Source organism: Phascolarctos cinereus, unplaced genomic scaffold (assembly GCF_003287225.1).
Source record: "Phascolarctos cinereus isolate Bilbo 61053 unplaced genomic scaffold, phaCin_HiC Scaffold_9;HRSCAF=440, whole genome shotgun sequence".
NCBI classification, from domain to species: Eukaryota; Metazoa; Chordata; class Mammalia; order Diprotodontia; family Phascolarctidae; genus Phascolarctos; species Phascolarctos cinereus.
In genome coordinates, this window is record NW_027556402.1 from 29219811 (window position 1) to 29241060 (window position 21250).

Below are 21250 nucleotides of genomic sequence, written 5' to 3' on the forward strand. Positions count from 1 at the left end.
ACCTACTCCTGGACTCAGTGACTCGTGGTTGTTCCAGGAACAAAACCCTCCATCTCTGGACTCTGAGCATTCTCTCTGGCTGTCCCAGTGCCTGAAACGCTTTCTCCTGCCTCCTGACCTCTCCGGCTTCCTCTAAGTCCCAACTAAAATACCCCCTGGGGGGTGGGGCATCCCTAGTCATCTTCACCTGTGTCTTGCCACTGGAGCCAGATGGCTGTCGGGGAGAAAGTGAGGTTGGTGACTTTGCACAACCCTCCCTTACACTTGCATGTCCTGGCATCACCTCCCTGAAGTCACTGTCCTCTTTGAGAAGGAAGGACAAACAACGACAAAATCCCCGCTTCTACTGGAAACCTTCCCCAGCCCGTCCTAATTCCAATGCCTTCCCTCGGTTTGTCCGGCATAGAGCTTGCCTTGTCCATGTTTGTTTGCATATTGTCTCCCCCTATACTCCCTGAGCTCCCTCAGGACAGAGACTGTCTTTTGCCCCTTTCTGTATCCTCAGCGCTCAGCACGGTGCCTGGTATACAGTAGGCGCTTCATAAATCGTAACTGACAGAGCTTAGGAGGAGCGGGCCTACCAGCCCTTTTCCCGGAGCACGCTTTGGGCTAAGCATCTTTCGTGCCCGGGGCAAGGCAGGCGGGCGCCAGGGCAGCGCGTCCCCTCCTCCCTCCTCCCCCCTCTGGGGCCCGGGCAGCGCGTCCCCTCCTCCCTCCTCCCCCCTCTGGGGCCCGGGCAGCGCGTTCCCTCCTCCTTCCTCTGGGGCCCGGGCAGCGCGTTCCCATCCCCCTCGGCCCGGGCCGTCCCGGCTCCGCGCCGCGCTCCGAGCCGGGGGGTGGGGGCGTGGGCGGCCGGGGGCGGGGGGAGGAAGCCGAGCCCGCCGCGGGAATGTGGAGCAGTCAGGGGCGGGGAGCGGGCTGCGGCGGCCTGCAGAAGAAAGGAACGTGGCTCCCGCCGCTGCCCGAGCGGAGCGAGGCCGGCCCCGGCGCTCCGAGCCGCAGTGACCGCCCGCCCGCCGGCCCGCCATGGTGAACCCGAGTCGCGTGAGGCCCCAGCTGCCGGCGGGCGCTCCCCCCAGAGCCGAGCCAGCGGCGGCCCGGGCCAGGCTGAGCGGGCCAGCCCCTGGCGCCGACGGCGGCCTCGCGGCCCCGGGCCTCCCCTCCCCGGGCGGCCTCCGGGAGCCGCGGGGGCTGGACATCGAGATGGAACGGCTGCGGCAGGCGGCGGCCCGAGACCCCCCGGCCGGGGCCTCGGCGTCGCCGTCGCCGCCCCTGTCGGCGTGCTCGAGGCAGGCGTGGAGCCGGGACAACCCGGGCTTCGAGCCAGAGGAGGACGAGGACGACGACGACGACGACGAGGTGGAAGGGGAGGAGGGCGGCATGGTGGTGGAGATGGACGTGGAGTGGCGGCCCGGCAGCCGCAGGTCCGCCGCCTCCTCCGGGGTCGCCTCCTCCGGCGCCAGCGGCCTGGGGCTGGCCGGCTTCCACGGCGGCAGCCTCCCGAGCGGCCGCCGCCGCCGGAGGAGGGAGGCGCCGGGGCCCGTGTGCGCTGGCCCCGCGGGCCCCGGAGAGGCTCTGCACCGCCACCTCCCCCTGGACGGGCCGCCGCCGCCGCCGCCGCCCCCGCCCCGGGCGCCCGGGGCCCAGAAGCTGCTGCGGGCGCTGCGAGGTGAGGCGGGCTTGGGGCGGCGGGCCTGGGCTTCTGTACCGAACCGCTGCAGCCTTTACTACGAATGTCACGGTGCTCTGGGGTTACTATGTATCCACCATTGCAGCTGTTACACATTTACGGGGATCGTAGAACAATGTTGCAAAAAGCCTTAGCTTTGTCGGCAGGAGGGTGGTGGGACCCTCGCCCGAGAAATCGCTGCGAGACAAAGATAATCTTGCAGCTGAGTCTTCTGGTCTAAACTTTGGATAGATTGCTAAAACTGGCAAGTCCGAATTGAGTAATCGATTTGTAGAGGATGGGGGCGGGGCAGGGAGCTTTCAAGGGGATCAAAAAGAGAGGGTGAGAGTTTTCCAATTAGCGCATCTGGTAGCAAAGTTTTTGTCCCGCTCATCCTGGGAAAAACAAACAGACCCAAAACATTGAATTTGGACTTTCCCTGGAAGGATCAACAATGAATTGGATTTTGGTGCACATTGTGAATTTAACCCCTCGAAAAGCACGTACTCCTTCAAAGTTTCTTGTGGGGAAAGAAGTTTTATGAAATGTTGCTTGCTAAAACTTATCTAGCAAGTTTATTTCTTCAGGAATGTTTTTTCTCCTCCACTGTCATGTTGAACTTTTAAACCCTAATATAGAATTTAAGTGGATGGTGCAAAAGAGCATGAGCCTCGTATTTAAATTATGTTTAAATGTCTCAAGTGTTTAAATAGTGCCTTTTAACGTATACCCTGATAGTGGGAGGGAATCGTTAGCTATGCAGTTCATTTGAAAGACCTGAGTTCAAATCCGCTATCTGATTTTTAATGTTAATGTGAATTTATGCAAGTCACTTAATCTCCCTCAGTTTCCTCCTCCTTAAAATAATGTTGTGCTAGATGGTAGAGGGTTAGAGTCACTTCCAACTCAAATTCTGTGATTGTGCAGATATTAGAGGGTTTGTGGGAAATGAGACAAGTTGGGGTAGCATTGTGATGATTTCAAAGCCAAGCTGAGGAATTTAAACTTCTTTTTGTAAACCTTGATGTATCCACAGCTTTTGAGCTGGAGAATGACCTAATGAGGACAGTATTCTAGAATGATTAATCAAGCAGTGGTATGCAGGATGGACTGGAGACGTGAAGGAATGGGAGAGAGGCCATCTATGTCCATTCTCTATCTGAATAAGCATCTTCCATAGAACCTGAAAGTATTTCACCCAGGCTATCCCCTCATACAGCTGCATTTGATAATGATAAGTTTGCTTGGTCCTAAATCACTCACATGCATAGGCAACTATTGGGACTTCTCTCAGTGAATATCCATGACTTTTTCTAGTTCCAACTCAGAAGTCAAATTAAATTTGGAAACCAGAAACTGTGCTTTGGGGGGAAATAAACATTACTTGTGTATTTGTCGTGGGTTCAATGAGTCACTCTAGAACTTGGGCCTAAATCCTTGGTTTGCAGTGAAGAGAAGATGTGACAGGAAGGAAGACTCAGGTGATGAAAAGGATGTTTGCTTAATACCGGGAAAGGCTCTGGACTCAGAAATTAGTTAGTTCTTCCCCCTCCACCCCCACCCCCAGCTGAGAGGATGAGACAGAAGGACTAAGAAAAGACCGCCAGATTTGACCATTAAGAGACTGGTAATTTTAGAGCAGTTTTAGTTGAGTGATGAAGTCAGTAGACAGATTGAAAAGGTCTGAAGAGTCTGAGAGGAGAAGAACTGAGGATAGTGAGTGTAGACAACTTTTTCTTTCTTAAATTTTTTTTTATTGACATCTTTTGTTTTCTTATCATCCATGTTCCCCAGTGTTTCCATCCATTCATTTCAGAGAGCCATCCCTCCTGATAAAAAAATTTTAAGACTAAAAAAAAATTTCAGAAAAATTAACAGATGTATGAAATTACATAAATGTAAAAAATGAAAAAATGTTAATTAACCAAAAATGTAAAAAGTTCACAAATGTAACAAAAGTCTGACATTTTATATAGTGTTCCACACCAATTGTCTACTACCTTTATAAAGAAGGGGTAAAGAGGTGCCTTTTCATTATCGCTTCCTTAGGGCAAAGTTTAGTCAATATATATTTTTTTTCAATTAACAAAAAATTTATTTTATTTTCCTCACACTTCCCCCTTTCTTAAAAACCAAGAAAAAAGGAAAGAAAACTCTTGTATGATGTATATTACCAAGGCAGATCAATGCCTATGTTGGCCATTCCCAAAATATATGCCCCAGTCTGTACCCTGAGCCTATCACCTCTCTGTAAGGAAGTGGGTAGCATACGTCCTCTGGAATCATACGGTCTGGAATCATGTTTCCTTATTGTGGTAATCAGATTTCTCAAATCTTTCTAAGTTGCTTATACAGGTAGCTTTTTTAAGAAGTTCAGGTGAGAAAGGGAGTTTTCTGTTTTGAAGAATGTTTCTGCTGTAGCCCAGAGGCTGTGCTCTTCATCGGAGTTAGTAGCACTGTGAAATACTATCAGGATTTTAGAGTTGCTCAGGTTGGCTGCATATCGGTCACATGTTGTAATATGACAGTTGTTGCCTACATCTGTGGAGAAGACAATTCTCTATAACTGTAAGTTGGAGAGAAAGTGCCCAATTGGTGTTGGTAAAGGGAGGTTCCTCAACTGAGGGTTCTCTTTACCAATTAAATTTTAGGTCTCATCCCTGTCCCTTTTTCTTCCCTTATTATTATGGCATAAAAGGGGATTTAGAAAATGTGAGTTTTTGTGAACACTTTGTATAAAATAGAACATTAATTCTTTCATTGTCTGCAGAAATCTAGGAATATAGTTTACTCATTTACCTGACTGAGCTCTCTGCAGGTTTGCTAACTGGCTAATGAAGATGATGGTACAATGCTATATCAATACATCACTTGTTGATGTGCTCAGAAATTTGAAGTACGGTGTTTGAATTGCATGGATTAGGATAGTAACCTGTCCTTAAGATAAAATGCATTAGAGTCTGTTCTATGCCTGTAAGGCTACTTTAAAATCATTCAGTTCATTAAACATGTATCATGCACCTGTTATGTGTGAGAGGCACTGTGCTGGATACTGGGAATTCAGGCACTTTGGTTATGTGAGATAATTTTACCCATTCTTCCTCTCCTTTTCCCCAAGTCCCCAACTGTATGTCTCTTCCCCTTTATCCATTTTTCTTAGATCATTGAAACATAGCAGAATTACTCCCAGATCCTCTGTCTAATTAGAAGCGTTCTGTGATCCCTGATAATGATATAGGGGAATACATGGTTCATCTCTCCATATAAGAATATAAATAGTTTATAAATCCTTCTTTAGTCTCTTATGATTGCTTAATTATATGTACCTTTTTAAGCTTCACTTGACTCCTATATTTGTATGTGAAATTTTCTACTCAGCTCTGGTGTTTTCATCAGTTCACAATTTTGGTAAAGGTCCATTTCCTCCTGCGCCTCTCCATAGGAGTTTATCTTGGCTATAAGCCTAGATCTTGTACCTTCTGGAATATCATATTCTAAGCTTTGTACTCCTTTGTAGTAGTGGCTGCTAAATCTTGGTTAATCCTGACTTGGCTCCATGCTATTTGAATTCTTTCTTTCTGATTGCTTGCAGTATATTTTCTTTGATCTGGAAGTTATGTAATGTTCTTGGGAGTTTTTATTTTGGGGTTTCTTTCAGGAGGTGACTGGTGGACTCTTTCTCATTCTGCTTTTCCCTCTGATTCTAAGAGATCTGTGTAGTTTTGTGATTTCCTGAAATATGATGCCTAGCCTCTTTAAAAATGTTTTTTTAATTATCTTTCTTTGAACTGTGTTCCAAGTCAGTTGTTTTTGCTATAAAATACCTAAAATTTTCTTCTCCTTTTTTCAGTCTTTTGATTTTGTTTTAATATTTCTTGATATTTCATGGAGTCAAATTAGACATTTGGTTAATTCTAGTTTCAGGAAATTATTTTCTTTGGTAAGGTTTTTTCCCAAAATGAAGGATTTGGGGCAGCCTGCAAAAAATGTAGAGGATGTAAAACAGGCCTGCACAACATACTGCCCAAGGACCACTTTGACAAGACTGCAAGTGACCTGTGGGCATGTGTTGTTTAGGCCTGATTTAAGATAGTACTGAATTGAGGAGATAGCAGCCGATGGCATCTGAGTGAAGGGAAATTTCTATTTCATTTTCAATTTTACCCTCTGGTTCTAAGATATCAGAGCACTGTCCTTCATAATTTCTTGAAAGATGATTTTTAGGCTCTTTTTTTTTAAATCATGGCTTTCAGGTAGTCTAGTTATTCTTAAATTATCTCTCCTGGATCTGTTTTCCATGTCAGTTGTTATTCCAATGAGATATTTCACATTTTTTTCCTATTCTTTTGAGTTTGTTTTATTGTTTCTTGATGTCTTCTGGAGTAATTAGCTTCTACTTGATCAATTCTAATTTTTAAGGAATTATTTTCTTCAGTGAGCTTTTGTATGTCTTTTTCCATTTGGACAATTCTGCTTTTTAAAGGAGTTTTTTCTTCAATGAATTTTTGTGCTCCCTTCATCATTTGCCCGATTCTGTTTTATAAGATGTTGTTTTCTTCAGTATTTTTTGGTGCTTCTTTTACCAAGCTGTTAATTCTCTTTTCATGATTTTGTTACATCACTGCTGGTTTTTTTCCTCAATTTTTTCTTCTACCATTCTTATCTCATTCTTTGCCCCTTCCAGTAATTCTTGTTGAGCTTATTTCCAATTTGTATTTTTCTTTGAGGCTTTGCTTGTAGCTGTTTTCATGTTATTTTCTTCTGGTTTGTGTCTTGATCTTCCCTGTCATCATAGTAGTCTCTTATGGCCAAGTTCTTTTTTGTTGGTCTTTGCTCATTTTTCCAGCCTATTTCTTGACATTGTAATGTAAACATTATGTTCACCCTCTTCGATGGAGAAATACTGTCCCAAGCTTCAGGCTTTTTTGTACTGGTATTTTCAGAGCTAGTTCTGGGTATCTGTAAGATTTTGTTGCTAACAAGGTGGTGTGATCTGAGGAGAGGTTTGGTCACTTCTCTTCTCTGTGCTCTGGTCCTGAAAAAGGCCCCTTCTCCCCTGCAGCCACAAGTATTTGTGCTGCTCTCTACCCTGCAGTTGCGATCAGGGTCCCTGCTCCTTTGTCACTGACCACAAGCACTCTGCACCCTAGAGCTTTGACCTGGAATGATACATGGGCAGTAGAGTTGCCAAACAGTCTCTGGTCCTGCACCCAATGTCAGCTCCAGGTGCTCTGTAATCTCTTTCTGACCAGTTGTCCAATTTCCTTCCTGTCTATGGGTTGAAAGCTCCAGAAGCTGCTGCTGCTGCTTCTGTCACAGTAGACTCCAAGGCCAATAGCTGGTATGGCCACCATGTGTGCTTCAGGCTGGCCCCCACCCCAGTGTCACAGGCTTCTTCATTGCCTCAGGCTGGAAAAATGTCTCACTCTGACTTTTTGTTGTCTCTGCTGCTCCAGAATTTGATTTGATGCATTATTTTAAAGTTGTTTGGAGGGGAATGCTGGGAGAATTTGGCTAGGTCGCTGCCTTTACTCCACAGTCATGGCTCTGCCTCTGTGTATAATTTGCTTTGTCTCTTCTAGGCTTCATATAGAACTCACTTCCCTCCATCCTCTCAGCTCAGGACTTTGCCTTATGTCATACTTCTTAGGAAAAAATTGAGACCATTTGCCTTGAGCCCTCTTTTCTCCCCTCTTCTATGTCTCTCATGATACTTTTCCCTCCACCATCTCCTTTATTACTGCAGTCTCTGATGACAGCGTTGCCCTCCTTCTTGCAAACCTCTCTACTTGTTGATCTCATTGCTTCCTGATTTCTACAACAAATTGCCTCTGCCATTATCCATATTTCCTCAGTAGTCAATATTTCTCTTTACTGGCTGCTTCCCTGTTGTTTACAAACAGGCCTATAGCTTCCCAATTCTAAAAAAAAAAAAAAAACCCTTCCATTGCTGCAGCCATCCTTGCCAGCTTACAGCCTTGGCCTTCAGCTTCACTCCATGAAAAGGCTGCCTACGATTGGTTTCCTCCTCTTGTTCTCCTCTCATTTCTTCTCAATCCCTTTGTAATCTGGCTTCCAATCTAATCGTTTAACCAAATCTACTTTCTCCAAAGTTACCAATAGTCCAATTGCTTAACTTAATATCCTCTTCCTTCTTTCCCCCCTTTTTTCTTTCTTCATTTTGACATTTAATATCATTTCTTCTTCCAGGCATTCTCCCCTCTCCTTTTCCCGTTGCTCTTTCTTGATTCCTTTATCTTTCTAACTACTCTTTTTCAGTCTCCTTTACCACTTCATCTCTATTGTAGCATTCATGGTTGTCCCCCCAGGGCTCTGTCTTGGACTCTTTTTTTTTTTATCCACACTATCTCATTTAGCAATCTCATTAGTTTCTGTGGATTCAGTCATGATCTCCCTGCTGGTGATTTCTAGTTCTGTATATCCAGCTCTGACTTCTAGGCTGAACTATGCCCAATGCTACAGTGCAGCTACTCACCAGTCCCTTGATATCCAAATTCATTTCTCCTCTACAACATCTCTAATATATACTTCTTTCTTTCCACTCACACGGTCACCACCCCTGATTTAAATATTCATCACCTCTCACTTAGATTATTATCATAACCTCCTAATTGGTCTCCCTACCTGATGTATTTCTCTACTTCACTCCATATTCCACATAACTACCAAAGGGATTTTTCTGAAGCACAGATTTGACCATATCACACAGCTATTATGTGTGAGACAAGTTTTGAAGACCATATTAAATAACTCCAGTGGCTTCCTCTTACCTCTCGGATCAAACATTTAATCATCCTTACAGCCTGGCTCCTTCCTGCCTTCCCAGTTTTCTTACACATTATTCCCCGCAGTGCAGTCTGCAGCCCAGCCATACTGGCCTCCCTCGTTGCTGACCTCCCTCCCCAGCTCTGTGCATCACACTGGCTGCCCTTTATGTCTGGTGTGTTCTCACTCACTTCTACCTCTTAGAATCTCTGCCTTCGTTCAAGACTCAGCTTAAGAGCTGCCTTAGCAGGCAGTCTTTCCCAGGACCCCTAGCTGCTAGTGTACTCAGAGTTATCTTCCATCTACTGTATCTGTATCTTGTGAATATATCTGTGTATTTACCTTATGTACACCATTGGAGTGAACTCCTTGTGGCCAGGAATTGTTTTTCCCTTTGTCTTTGTATTCCCAGGGCCCAGCGCAGTGTCTGCCATATAGTAAGCATCTAATGAAAGCTTGCTGATTGATTAAAAGATGCCTTTAAAACACTTTTATCAGAAAAAGCACGTGTAGGTCAGGTGATGGGGGTTGTACTTAGTATATTTGTATCAAGTACTATAGTAGTTACTTAGATTACTTTTTATCTCGGTCACTATACTTAACACTATGCATTTCAATTTTATGAATCTTTAAGATGGAAATTTTAGTAACATATTAGATATATAACCTTATATCAGATTTTGTAATGAAAAATAGTTAATGGCCTTAAGTGGTTGTTCTCTTTTATGATTTTCTAGGTTTTTTCCTTGCCGTGTATGTTATAGCTGAAATGTGAATGAAATAAGTTAACTTATTATTATTATTATTATTATCTTTTAATATTTAAGGTCTCTGGGGAACAAGACTGATGGAAGAAAGCAATACAAGCCGAGAGAAATATCTGAAAAGTGTTCTGCGAGAATTGGTTACATACTTCCTCTTTCTTGTGGTTTTATGTATCTGTAAGTAGACCATTTCTTTGCATTACAAAGTTTATTTGCTCCCTCAGAAGCCTGTTTAAAAGAAAACATGCTTGACTCAAAGGGTCAGAGTCAAAATTCTTTCTGATTGGTCGTTGTTTTCAGTACAATTCAAAATTTAATAAAGGACTCATGTTCATTGTTAAACACTAAGTGATATTTCAGCCTTTTCTGATTGACTAGTGCATTACCAATTAAGTCAATTAAGCCTGGCATAATCCTAAGTTAAGGAAGTACTCTTAACAAAACTTACTGAGATGTCAGATTTTATTACCTACTATGAGAAGCAGAATGGCACGTCTGGCCATGGGGCCATAATGACCTAAGTTCAAGTTCTGACTCCAGTATATACTAGCAGTGTATCGTTGGTAGGTGACTTAATGGTACCCGAGATGGGCTTCTAAGACTTCAAGTTGCCCATCTGCATCCATGGAGAATTTCCTCACCAAGAGTTCTCTATATTAATGAAATCACAGATCTGAACAAAAAGAAAAATACAAAAGAATTACTATAAGCATAACATGAGGGGCAAATAATTTGTCGAGTTTAGCAGTTAGGAAGTCCAGAATGTTATCCTTTGTTTTTAAAATTACAAATTTAATTAACAGCAATAAAGCAAATAGATAAATATACAAACTACAAAAATGAAATCTTGTATTAAAACTTAAATATGCCATAGTCTAACAAAATAGGTAGGGCAGCTATGTGGTACAGTAGATAGAGTCAGCCTAGAGTCAGGAGAACCTGAGGTCAAATCCAGCCTCAGACATTTACTAGCAGTATGACCCTGGGCAAGTCACCTAACCCTGTTTGCCCCAGTTTCTTCATCTGTAAGATGAGCTACAGAAGGAAATGACAAACCACTCCAGTATCTTTGCCAAGAAAACCCCAAATGGGGTCATGAAGAGTCAGACATGACAGAAGAATGACTGAACAGCAAAGAACTAAATAGGCAGCTTGATAACAGTGGAAAGAGCAGGAGTGCTGGGTTCTATGGACATAGATTCAAATCTCACTTTTCAATTTACTTCCTGTGTGGCCTTGGGCAAGTGACTCAGCTTCCGCAGTTCTCTGTTTCCTCATCTGTAAAATGACAAAGGTTAGACTAGATGATCTTTTAAAATCTCTAATACTTGTAGAACTATGATCTTAATGATCAGGTTAATATACACCCTCCATTGGAGAGCAGTTAGTAACCACATCAAAAATATGTCCAAACTACTTAATAAACATAGATATTCAGATCAAGATAATCTTAAGATACCACTTTATGCCTACTATAATAGCAAAAATGCTCTTCCTTCAAAAAAAATTCAGTATTGCTGACCTGCAGAGAAAGTGGCAATATGATACGGAGTTAGTTGGGATTGTGGTGTGGCACAAACATTTTGAAGCGCAATCTAGCAATGTACAACGAAAGTCACAGAGCTGATCAGAACTTTAGACCCAGATAGCCTATTAGTAGGATTTATCCTAAAAATATCTATTCCCTTTACTAGGTTCAGTTTTGGGGGCCTCTTGAAAATCATCCCTCTTTGACTCATTTTGCCCCACCTAGAGTTTCTTCTAGGAATCCTTGAGTATGCCTCATGTCCAGAATCCCTCAGGCATACATAAAGGTCTCAGCTAACAATATATATTGGGTGTATAATAGGCGTTATGCTACACTACAGAAAAATGTAGGACTCAGTAGGCCCCCAAAAGCTAATTCTCTCTTCTTTCCTCTCTGGTGAGTCCTCTTTCCTCCTAGGTACCTGTATAGTTCAACATGCTCATGGGAAAGGGAAATAACCTGAGGTGACCAGAGAAACCCTTCCATTAGATCTGTACATCCAGATGCTTATGGTATGGCAGAGCACAAAGCCCAGGCTTTGGCTCCTCTGTATTGAAACTAAGTCTCTTGCCACTTCTCCCACTGGGACCTAGGGCTTAGTCCTCTTTTCTTCAAAAATGCTGGCACTTCAGGAACCCCTCTTTATCTCTCTAGAAAGCTTTTGGTCTCCGACTCTAGGAACCAAACACTGTCCAGAAAATTCCACCTCCAAGAAATACGGGTTTCAGGAATTATTTGGCCACCTGGTTCCTCCCTCCTGAGGCCATGGGATTGAAAGCATTCTGATCTAAAATGTGCTTCTGCTTCAGCCTGTGCCTCTGCCACTTCATAGTTGGATGCACTTCCTCTGCTGGTGCCATCTTTGGGGCTGAAAGCCTCACCATTTGGTCTGGTGGAGTTATTTGTACCCAGGTGCAGGCATCAATCCCCTCTCCCCAGGGAACAAAGTCTGTTTGCATGTTTCTGGTTTCATCTCTCTTTCCCTCTACCCCTCCCTCACTCCTCTTTCTCTCTCTCCCCTCTCCCTTTATATAATACATATTATATATAATAGATTTTCTACAGATATAATATATGATATTGCAAGTAATATATGGTTATACTATATTACATATAATCTATATGGAAGGGGGGAGAAAGAGAGAGAGGGAAAGAGAAGGAAGGGGGAAAAGGAGGGGAGGAGAGGAAGAGGGAAAGAGAAGAGAGGAAGAAGAGGATGAGTGTTTGCTAGCATTTCATTCCAAGGTTGTTCCTTGCAGAGTTAAAGTACTTCAGTATTAAACAGTAGTGCACTTAAAGACTAACAGATCACTTAGCTGAATAACTGGGTTAAAATTCCCGATTCGTGGTTTTCAAGCAAAAGGATGCTTGCCTTAGGTCATGCACATAAAAACATTACCCACGCACAGGCCCTTTTTCTTACTTTCAGTATGTGTTTGGTGAAGAATTATAAAGCCAGAAAATTTCTTAGAAATCACCTAGTGTAGCCCCCTCACTTTACAAATGAAAAACTGAGGTCCGAAGAGGTTAGTGACTTGCCCAAGGTCACATATCTAATTATGAATATGTCTGTTTGGGGTGTATTAATTTTAAAATGCGCTTTTAAATGTCTCAGTTTTTTTGAATTTCAGAAGTTCAGAGTTTTGGCGAAGTAATATTTTATCTTTTTTAATGTACTTTTACCATATATTTTCAGTCACCTTTCATTTAGTAGTATAGTGTATATTTATATCATCTCTTTTCTTTAGTATTCACGTGTAGTTCCACAGATAAGTGACTTTTTAAAAAGGTGTTCTTGAATTGCACCTGACTTCCTAGATAGCTCTTACAGCATTATGTAAATAACCGTAAATGTGGCCAACCCAGTCAGCCAGAGCACTGTTTTGATGAGGCCATAGGCACTGGGTTTGAGCACCGTGACTCTGGTAAGCTATCCCTGTTTCAGATTCACCTGCTTGCTCTTAGTTGCTACTTTGACAAGAGGGAAGCTCAAAACACAAACTCAGAAGAGGATAACAATGTCAAAATGCCTACAGACAAACCTCAAAGAGAAATATGAACTGGTCTCAGGCCCAAAAAGAACTCCTGGAAGAGCTCAAAAAGGATTTTAAAAATCAAATAAGAGAGAGAGAAGAAAAATTGGGAAAACAGTTATGCAAGAGAATCATGAAAAATCGTCAATGGCTTAGTAAAGGAAGCACAAAAAATGGGAAAAGATGTATAAAAATTCAGCGAAGAAAACAGTTCCTTAAAAAGTTGAATTGGCCAGGTAGAAAAGGAGGTACAAAAGCTGACTGAAGAAATTCCTTAAAAATTAGAATTGGGCAAATGGAAGCTAATGACTCCATGAGACAAAAAGAATCCAACAAAACCAAAAGAATGAAAAAATGGAAGAAAATGTGAAATACGTCATCAGAAAAATGGCTGACCTGGGAAATAGATTGAGGAGAGTTCATTTCAGAGTCCTTGGACTACCTGACTATCCTCGCTCCCTTCTCTCCCCTGAAAAAAAAAGTTTGAATGGATGAATACAAGAAAATTTCCTTTCTTCAGTCCATCAATGGATCCTTGGACTTATCAATATGAATACTCTCTCCACCAGTGCAGATTTCAGTATCTTCTCATTTTATATGCTTCTCACCATACCTTCTCTTATGAATTCTTGACTGCATTCTTCCATGTTGTGAATCCTGTATAGATATTGCCAAGCATAGTGGAGGCCTCCCTCTAGATCTTGTCATACTTTGTAGGTACCAGGCCAGCACAGAGGCTGTTGATTTGTTATGCTTCCTCTTAAAACATCCATCTCCTTTTTCAGTCCTACTCTATGTTTCCTGGGGGATATCTTATGTGGTTGAGACAGCAGATCAACGAGAGGGCATACCTTGAACTCAGCTAGATAGGAGTTCATAGGGGGCAGCTAGGTGGCACAGTGGATAAAGCTCTGACCTTGGAGTCAGGAGTACCTGAATTCAAATCTGGCCTCAGACGCTCGACACTTACTAGCTGTGTGACCTTGGGCAAGTCACTTAACCCCAATTGCCTCACCAAAAAAAAAAAGATAGGCATTCATAGTACCTATGTGTCCATGTGCAAGTCCCTTAGCCTCCCAGCTACCCCAGGGTCAGTTAACTCAAGGAGAATTGCTAATCTATATTGATGGAAGGAATTTCCATATCAATAAAATGACTTCTCCAGTGTGTTCCCATTTTACAGAAGGGAAACTGAGGGAAACAAGGGTTAAGTGACTTGCCCAAAGTCATACAGCTTGCAAGTGTCTGAAGCTAGATTTGAACTCAGATTTTTCTGAGTCCAGGTTTGGCACTCTATTCACTGAGCCACTTAGCTGCCATCATCAATATTAAGCAAGGCATAAAACAAGCAGTTGCATCAATCAAACTGCTCTTCTGAAATTGTGGTATGTTGATCTTTGTAGCCATAGCATCCAAAGCATTACTGCGAGATAGTTCATGTTATCAGATGGGTTTTGTGCAAGGAGAATAGTTTGGGATTATTGAAAATTCTTCACATTTTCCCAAGTATAGTATACTCTCTTACTTATATTCAGTGCCAGACTCAGTTCATTGTCTAGCTCTAGTGTCAGTCCAAAATATATGTGCTAATGGATTAACTCACTGGGTAGTCCATCCAACTGCATGCCTGTGGACATCATTTATTTGATATTTCCCATATAGATTGTTAGGCTGACATCTTTTGAATGGCTTTGAACCTTAACAAGGAGGCACTCTACTCTGGGTCCTGTCAGAGTATAATCAAATTGAGGGTAGGAACTGTTTCATTCTTTGTATTTGTGGCCCCATCCCCAGCAGAGTGTCTGGTGTACTATAGGTCCTTGATAAATGATTGTTGATTGATGGGTTATTACAGTCAACACGGGGCTATCCACAAAGAGGAGCATCTAGAGAAACTCACCAATTTTAAGGAATTCTACACTTCTGCTTTCCTGATAGCACACATTAACTTCATGACAGGAGCAAACACTTTGCTGTTCCTCATATAAACATTCTATTTTCTAGCTAATATGTTTGCATAAATTCCCCCACCCCACCTCATATATAATGTGCTCATTTTTCTCCTTCATTGCTTAGAATCCTTCAGTGCACAGTCTAAGTATCACTTTCTACTGAGGTATGCACTCATGATGTGCACATGCTGTTTCTCCCAATAAAATGTAAGCTCTTGGAAAGTCATATCTGTTATGTTTTTGTCTTCTTTGCATACCTAGTATAGTTCCTGGCATACAGTAGGTGCATGTTGTTTGATTGATGCAACTGCTTGTTTTATGCCTTGCTTAATATTGATGATGGCAGCTAAGTGGCTCAGTGAATAGAGTGTCAAACCTGGACTCAGAAAAATCTGAGTTCAAATCTAGCTTCAGACACTTGCTAGCTGTATGACTTTGGGCAAGTCACTTAACCCTTGTTTCCCTCAGTTTCCCTTCTGTAAAATGGGAACACACTAGAGAAGAAAATGGCAAATCACTTCAGTATCTTTGCCAAGAAAACCCAATGGGCAAAAGTCCGTGAAGTCACATAGAGTCAGACACCACTGAGCAACAGGTATAGCATTTTGTGTGTGTGTGTGTGTGTATGTGTACACGTATCTATAGCTACACATATATATTAAAAATTTGATGGAATGGGAGAGTATAAAAGAAAATTTTACTGAGATACTATACTGTAACTAAAGTACAGTATCCCAAATGCAACTTTATTTCATTAATTTCTGAATTCTGAAATTATGCCCCCCAAATTGCCAAGTTGCTCATACTCTTAAACCCAATTATATATACCACAACTAGGTGTATAGCCAAAGAGATCAAAGAAAGAGGAAAAAGGACCTCAGTAAGAAACAAAACTGTTCAACAGATGTCGGCCTAACAAAGAAAGAGAACCACATTTCTTTGTGCATCTGCTTTACTGGTTCATGATAATATTTATTTGGCATTAAAAAGGAGGGCAAAACTAAAATCTTACTGAATTACAGAGAGGAAAAAATGATGTCATTTGTACCTAATTTTTTAGGTCCAGAAAAAAAAAACTAAATGGGTTTTTTAAAAAGTTGGACATATGTGTTAAAATGAACTTAAATGATACTATAAACAACACTAGAATAAAGTTTGTTCCTGGTAAAAGCAAAAAAGAAAAAAGGTGAAGGGCTGGTTTCATTTTAAGGCCTCTGGATTCATGGTTATCATTGTATTAATCAGAGTTCTAAAGTCTTTTGAAGTTGTTTTTCATAGTTTTGTCATTTCATATATTTTTCTCCTAGTTCTGATACTCTGTATGAGGTTGTATTCCTGCCAGTTCCCTCTGAAACTACCCATTTTTTTATCATGTGATAATATTCCATTCTATTCATAAATCCCAATTTATTTAGACATTCTCCATCAAGTCAGCATCCCCTTAGTTTCCATTTGGGGAGATCTATAAAAAGCGCAGTTATAAATATTTTGGTACATATGGGTCCTTTTCCTTTTTCCTTGACCTCTTTGACTATCCATGTAGTTGTGGTAAATTGGGTTGAAGAGTATGCACAATTTAGTAACTTTGGGGGCATAATTTTAGATCGCTTTCCAGAATGCTTGAACTAGTTCCCAGTTCTACCAACAATGAATTTAGTGTGCCTCTTATCCTGAGGTCCCCCTAACGTTTGTCATTTTCTTCTTTTATCATGGAACCTCAGAATTGCTTTAATTTGCATTTCTCTAATTATTAGTGATTTGGAATGGTTTTTTTGTACTTTTTTATATTAGAAGTTGCTTGGATCTCTTCACTTTGAAAACTGCGTCTTCATATCCTTTGACATATAAATCTTGGATATGAGATACTTTTTAGAAAAACGTATTGCATGGATTTTTTTCTTTAGTTATCTATTTCCCTTCTAATTTCTCTACATTATGTTTGCAAATTTTTTCAATTTTATATAATCAGAATTTACTATTTTATTTTCTGATAACTGTTATTACTTGTTTAGTCATGAACTCTTCTGTTCTGATTCTGAAAAGGATTCCTTGCTCCTCTAATTTGTTGATGATGTCATCCTTAGTGTCTAAGTCATGAGTTTATCTTGGTATATGATATGAGATGTTGATCTACGTTAAATTTTTTGCCAAAGTGCTTTATACTTGCCCCAGCAGTTTTTGACATATAATTGAATTCTTACCTCAGTAACTGGTATCTTTGGGTTTCTCTAAGACGAGGCTGCTGTGTTCTATTCCTCCAGTACATCGTGTATCAACTGTTCAACTGATTTTAACCAATTTTTTTAACCAGTATCAAATTGTTTCAATAATTCTTCTTTGTAGCATAGTTGTAGTTCTAAGTCTCCTTCCTTCCTACTCTTTTTCATTATTTTCTTTGAGATTCTTGATCTTTTGTTCTCCAGATAAGTTGCATTATTATTTTTTTCTAATTCTAAATCTTTCAGTAGTTCATTTGGTATGATACTAAGTAAATTAATTTGAATTATATGGTCTTTTGTGTTATACTGGCTCAATTTACCCCTAAGCAATTAATATTTCTTCAGTAATTTAGGTCTTTCCTATATGTTTATTCTGCCTTAACTTTTACACGTTATACTTCCTTTCACCTCCCCTCCTCCCAGCAAAATGTAACTTTGAAGATGGGCTATTTCATTTTCTTTGTTTTTGTATCCTCAGTGCCTTACATATTAAGTGCTTAAAAATATTTGTTTATTGAACTGAATTTTCCATCTCTTTTTCTTCCTTCTGGTTTCATCTATGAATGTTCTTGGATGATTTGGCAAGCTTTCTGCAGACTCATTTTCACCCACTGCTTTTCATCATTTTGTGAGGCAATGCTGCTTATAGTATTCTTCCATTGTTCACCTTAGTATTTTGCAGATAAGTTTAAAATATAAACTTGTGTTGCCTTTGGCTGCCATGTCTCTTGGCTTGACAAAAAGAACCAATGTTTGTTAACTGAGGTGCTTTCTGGGCTTTTTAAGCCTCTTCGTTATGGCAGCTGCTTTATATGGGTAAACTTCAGTAGGAACTGGCCATAATTGACTCAGGTCTTTCCTTTTATCAGTTTCTTTTTTCAGCCTGTGAAATAGAGGGGGGAAAACCCATTTCCACTATTGGAAAAGTACCTCAAATTATTTCCCATACTAATAGTAGATGATAGGATGATCTTTCTATCTGAAATATGAAACATTATTTAGCCTCAGACACACATTATTCTTCACCGATGGTTACTTTTTACATCAGTTCAGACACTTAGTAGATGTGTGATCTTGGGCAAGTGTCATTTTTAGCCTTTGCCTGCTTCACTTTACTTAACTGTGAAATGAGGATGCATTGTGAAGATCAAATGACATAATTTGTAAAGTTTTTGGCACAGTGCCTGGCACATGGTAGATGCTTAATAAGCTTGTGTTTCCTTCCTTTCACCCCACTAAACAGCAGCTGAAGGATCATCTGCAAATTGGCATCCTTCTACTCCAGCTGTACTTTCTGTCTCTCTTGTAACTGAGGGCTAATAAACCTGCTTTGCCTATGAGTATCCCCCCTTATTGTGGGCAGTACAGGTTAGTAAGGGTGTGGTCAAGGTGAGTTATGGGAGGAGGCATTTTCAGAGACTCCTCTTTTTTTGTAGTCCAGATTACCTGCCTAGTGAAGTTTTTCTTTTCATAAAACCCAGGTGCATTCTCTTTCATCCTCTGTTTTAAATTTGATAATTCCTTTCTTCTATTTAAAATCCTTTTTTTTCCTCTTTAGATTGTATCTTCTCTGTCTTCCTTGTTTGGGGTTTTTTCCTATCTTCCTACTCTCTGACCTTTTTGATTATCTTCAAATATTATTCATTAAATGCAAGGCTACCTGTGGGGGTGTTAGTCACTGTGCAATACAAGCCGAACAGAAAAGGTAACTGCCTTCTGAGGCTTCAGCAGGGCACCACAGAAGGAACTCTGGATTGAGAGCAGAATAGAACCTGGGTTCTAATCCTTGATTAGCTGCTGGCTAGGCCACTTTCTTTGCGCATTAGGTGGTACAGAGGATAGAGTTCTGGGCCTGTTGTCAGGAAGACAAAAGTTCAAATTCAGCTTCAGACACTTGCTACCTGCATGACCCTAGGCAACTCACTTAACCCCTATTTGCCTCAGTTTCTCATCTGTAAAATGGGAACACACTGGAAAAGGAAATGGGAAACCACTCCAGTATCTTTGCCAAGAAAACCCCTTGGACAGAGTCCGTGGGGGTCACATAGTCAGACATGGCTGCATGAATGAACAGCAGGCTATGAGAAAGGCCCTTAAACTCTGTGGACCTTAGTTTCCCCATCTGTGAAAGTGAAAGAGTTGGAGTGAGATAACTTCTCATTCCAGATGTGCATCCCAGAGCAGCAGTTTTCCATCTCAAAGCCCCTCACAGCCTGACCAGCTGCTTCTCTTACACTTGGATTCTCTTCAGGGCCAAGATGGGAATTGCCAAGGATCTGCTGGATTTAAATGAATGAAGGAGAAAATTCCCTATCACGAGGTCACTGCTTTGATGTTGGGTGCCTTTGGCAGGGCACGAACCGTGTGCTGTCCCTCTCAATAAAGGGTTTGGCTCGTGAGCTTGCTCTTGTAGATGTCAGAGGAGACAACCTGAAGAAAGAGATAATGGAGCTCCAGCGTGGTAGCCTTTTCCTTGAATATCAAAGATCATCTATGGCAAAGACAGCAGCATGATTGCTGACTCAAAGCTGGTATTGTCACAACAGATTCACCCAGCAGAGGGAGGATGTCGCCTTAATGTGATGCAGTGTTAATGTGAACATTAAATTCATCCCCCTTATCACCATTCATTCCCGTTATCATCCAGTATACCTCTAATTGAAAGCTGCTTCTTATTTCCAGGCCAGTGGGTATTTTGCCATGTGGCCTCTCCCAAACAATACTTCTGGAAATGATTGCAATCTGAATTCCACTTATTTCATAATGGAGGAGGGACGTGATGTCCACTCTTCAAGTTGTCACAAGTCGGTTCTTGAGGAGCATGGAGAATCTAGCATGACAGTATAGAGTAATGTGAATGTCACAGATGTCTGCGAAGAATCTTCATTTTGACTTGGGAACTGATGTGAATTCAGGACATTGGAAAGATGTTCATAAACAAATGGTTGAAAGTACTCAAATTGAATACAAATTGAAGTATGGTTTTTCATTTCACTTTCTTCTTTTGCAACATGGCTAATATGGAAATATTTTGCATGATAATTGTATAATTGATATATTGCTTGCCTTCTCAGTGGCTGGGGGAAGGGCTTGGAGAAAGGCAGAGAATTTGGAACTTGAAATTTAAAAAAAATGAATGTTGAAAATAAATAATTTTTGAAAAGAACTCATGAAGTAATCAGTCTAAGGAGATATACATGCTAAGCCTTTGGCTGTCTGTGGCAAATTTGGCAGGAAGCATAATGAAGAATCTTAGGAGGGTGCATTCCATTTCTACCACGATTAAAGCCACCTTGGAATGACGGATGATGTCTTCCTCAGAGTCCTATGTATTTGGGAGCAAAAATGGCATTTCAGATGTGCTGAAGGTAAACTTGACTCCAAGGAGGAGGCCCATTTAAAGAAGAGTATAGTTATACTTTGGGGAATCCAAAAGGACCTACAATTTCAAAGTTTTAAAAAGTTCTTTTTATTATTGTCTAGAGAACATAACAAGTAGCTAAGTGATTGTATATGATGAACTTTTCAAATAGCTCAAATCCTTTATCTGATTAGTGATTGAGCACCAACTATAGATCTGAAATATAAACCTGCAAATGTTAGTCTCCTTTGAAGTTAGAAATGGCGAGATGGCACCTTCTCTTTGTTAAACTCTTGTTTTTATACTGATGCTGGATAGTACTTGTTTCATGTAGTCATTAAGTGTTGATATAGAGTAGGTCCATCTTCCTCTTGTATCACTACCTGCCTTATGTGTGCCGTAGTGACCCTTCCAATTAGGAGACGCTTTATCCTTCTGACTCCTTGGTACAAAACACCTTACAGTAATTCTCTGCAGAGGGATTCCATCTATCCCCCTTTCTACTAAGGCTCCACAGCTTGTCCCTATATATAACCTTCCTAGAGGACTTTAGTTGTCTAGTATACACGTATATATTAGTTATATATTAGACAAATATGTAATCTACATATAGATTATTGATATATTTACTATACATATCAATAGTTATAGATTTCCTCATGTAAACAATGCATCTGATTCTTCAAATACATAACTCAGATACTTTAAAAAAATCATGAACAGCTCTTTTAAAAAGATTTTAATTCTAGCTCTAAAATTCAAAGTTGTTTAAAAGATGTGGACTGTATTTTATCTGGCAGAGACAGTGGGGAAATGGAAAGATCAGTTGGAGGATATGACTCGATGTGGTTTGATTAACACTATAGCTGCAGAGTGGGGGTATTTTTCTGCGTATTATCCTGCACCCTGAATAGAGGAGAGTGGGAGTGGAAGAAGCA

The 21250-nt window shown here is 41.0% G+C and overlaps 1 protein-coding gene across 2 annotated transcripts in view; it reads left to right on the forward strand.

Moving 5' to 3' along the window:
• Positions 1-926: 926 nt before the first annotated feature.
• The window catches only part of PKD2 (polycystin 2, transient receptor potential cation channel), a 59442-nt gene continuing 39118 nt past the window's right edge, over positions 927-21250 (forward strand). For both annotated transcript variants that reach the window (XM_078148523.1, XM_078148524.1), the window contains exons 1-2: positions 927-1669; positions 9283-9396. In XM_078148523.1, the coding sequence (XP_078004649.1) occupies positions 1027-1669; positions 9283-9396 (757 nt within the window). In that variant the 5' untranslated portion in view covers positions 927-1026. The remainder of the gene's footprint in view (positions 1670-9282; positions 9397-21250) is intronic.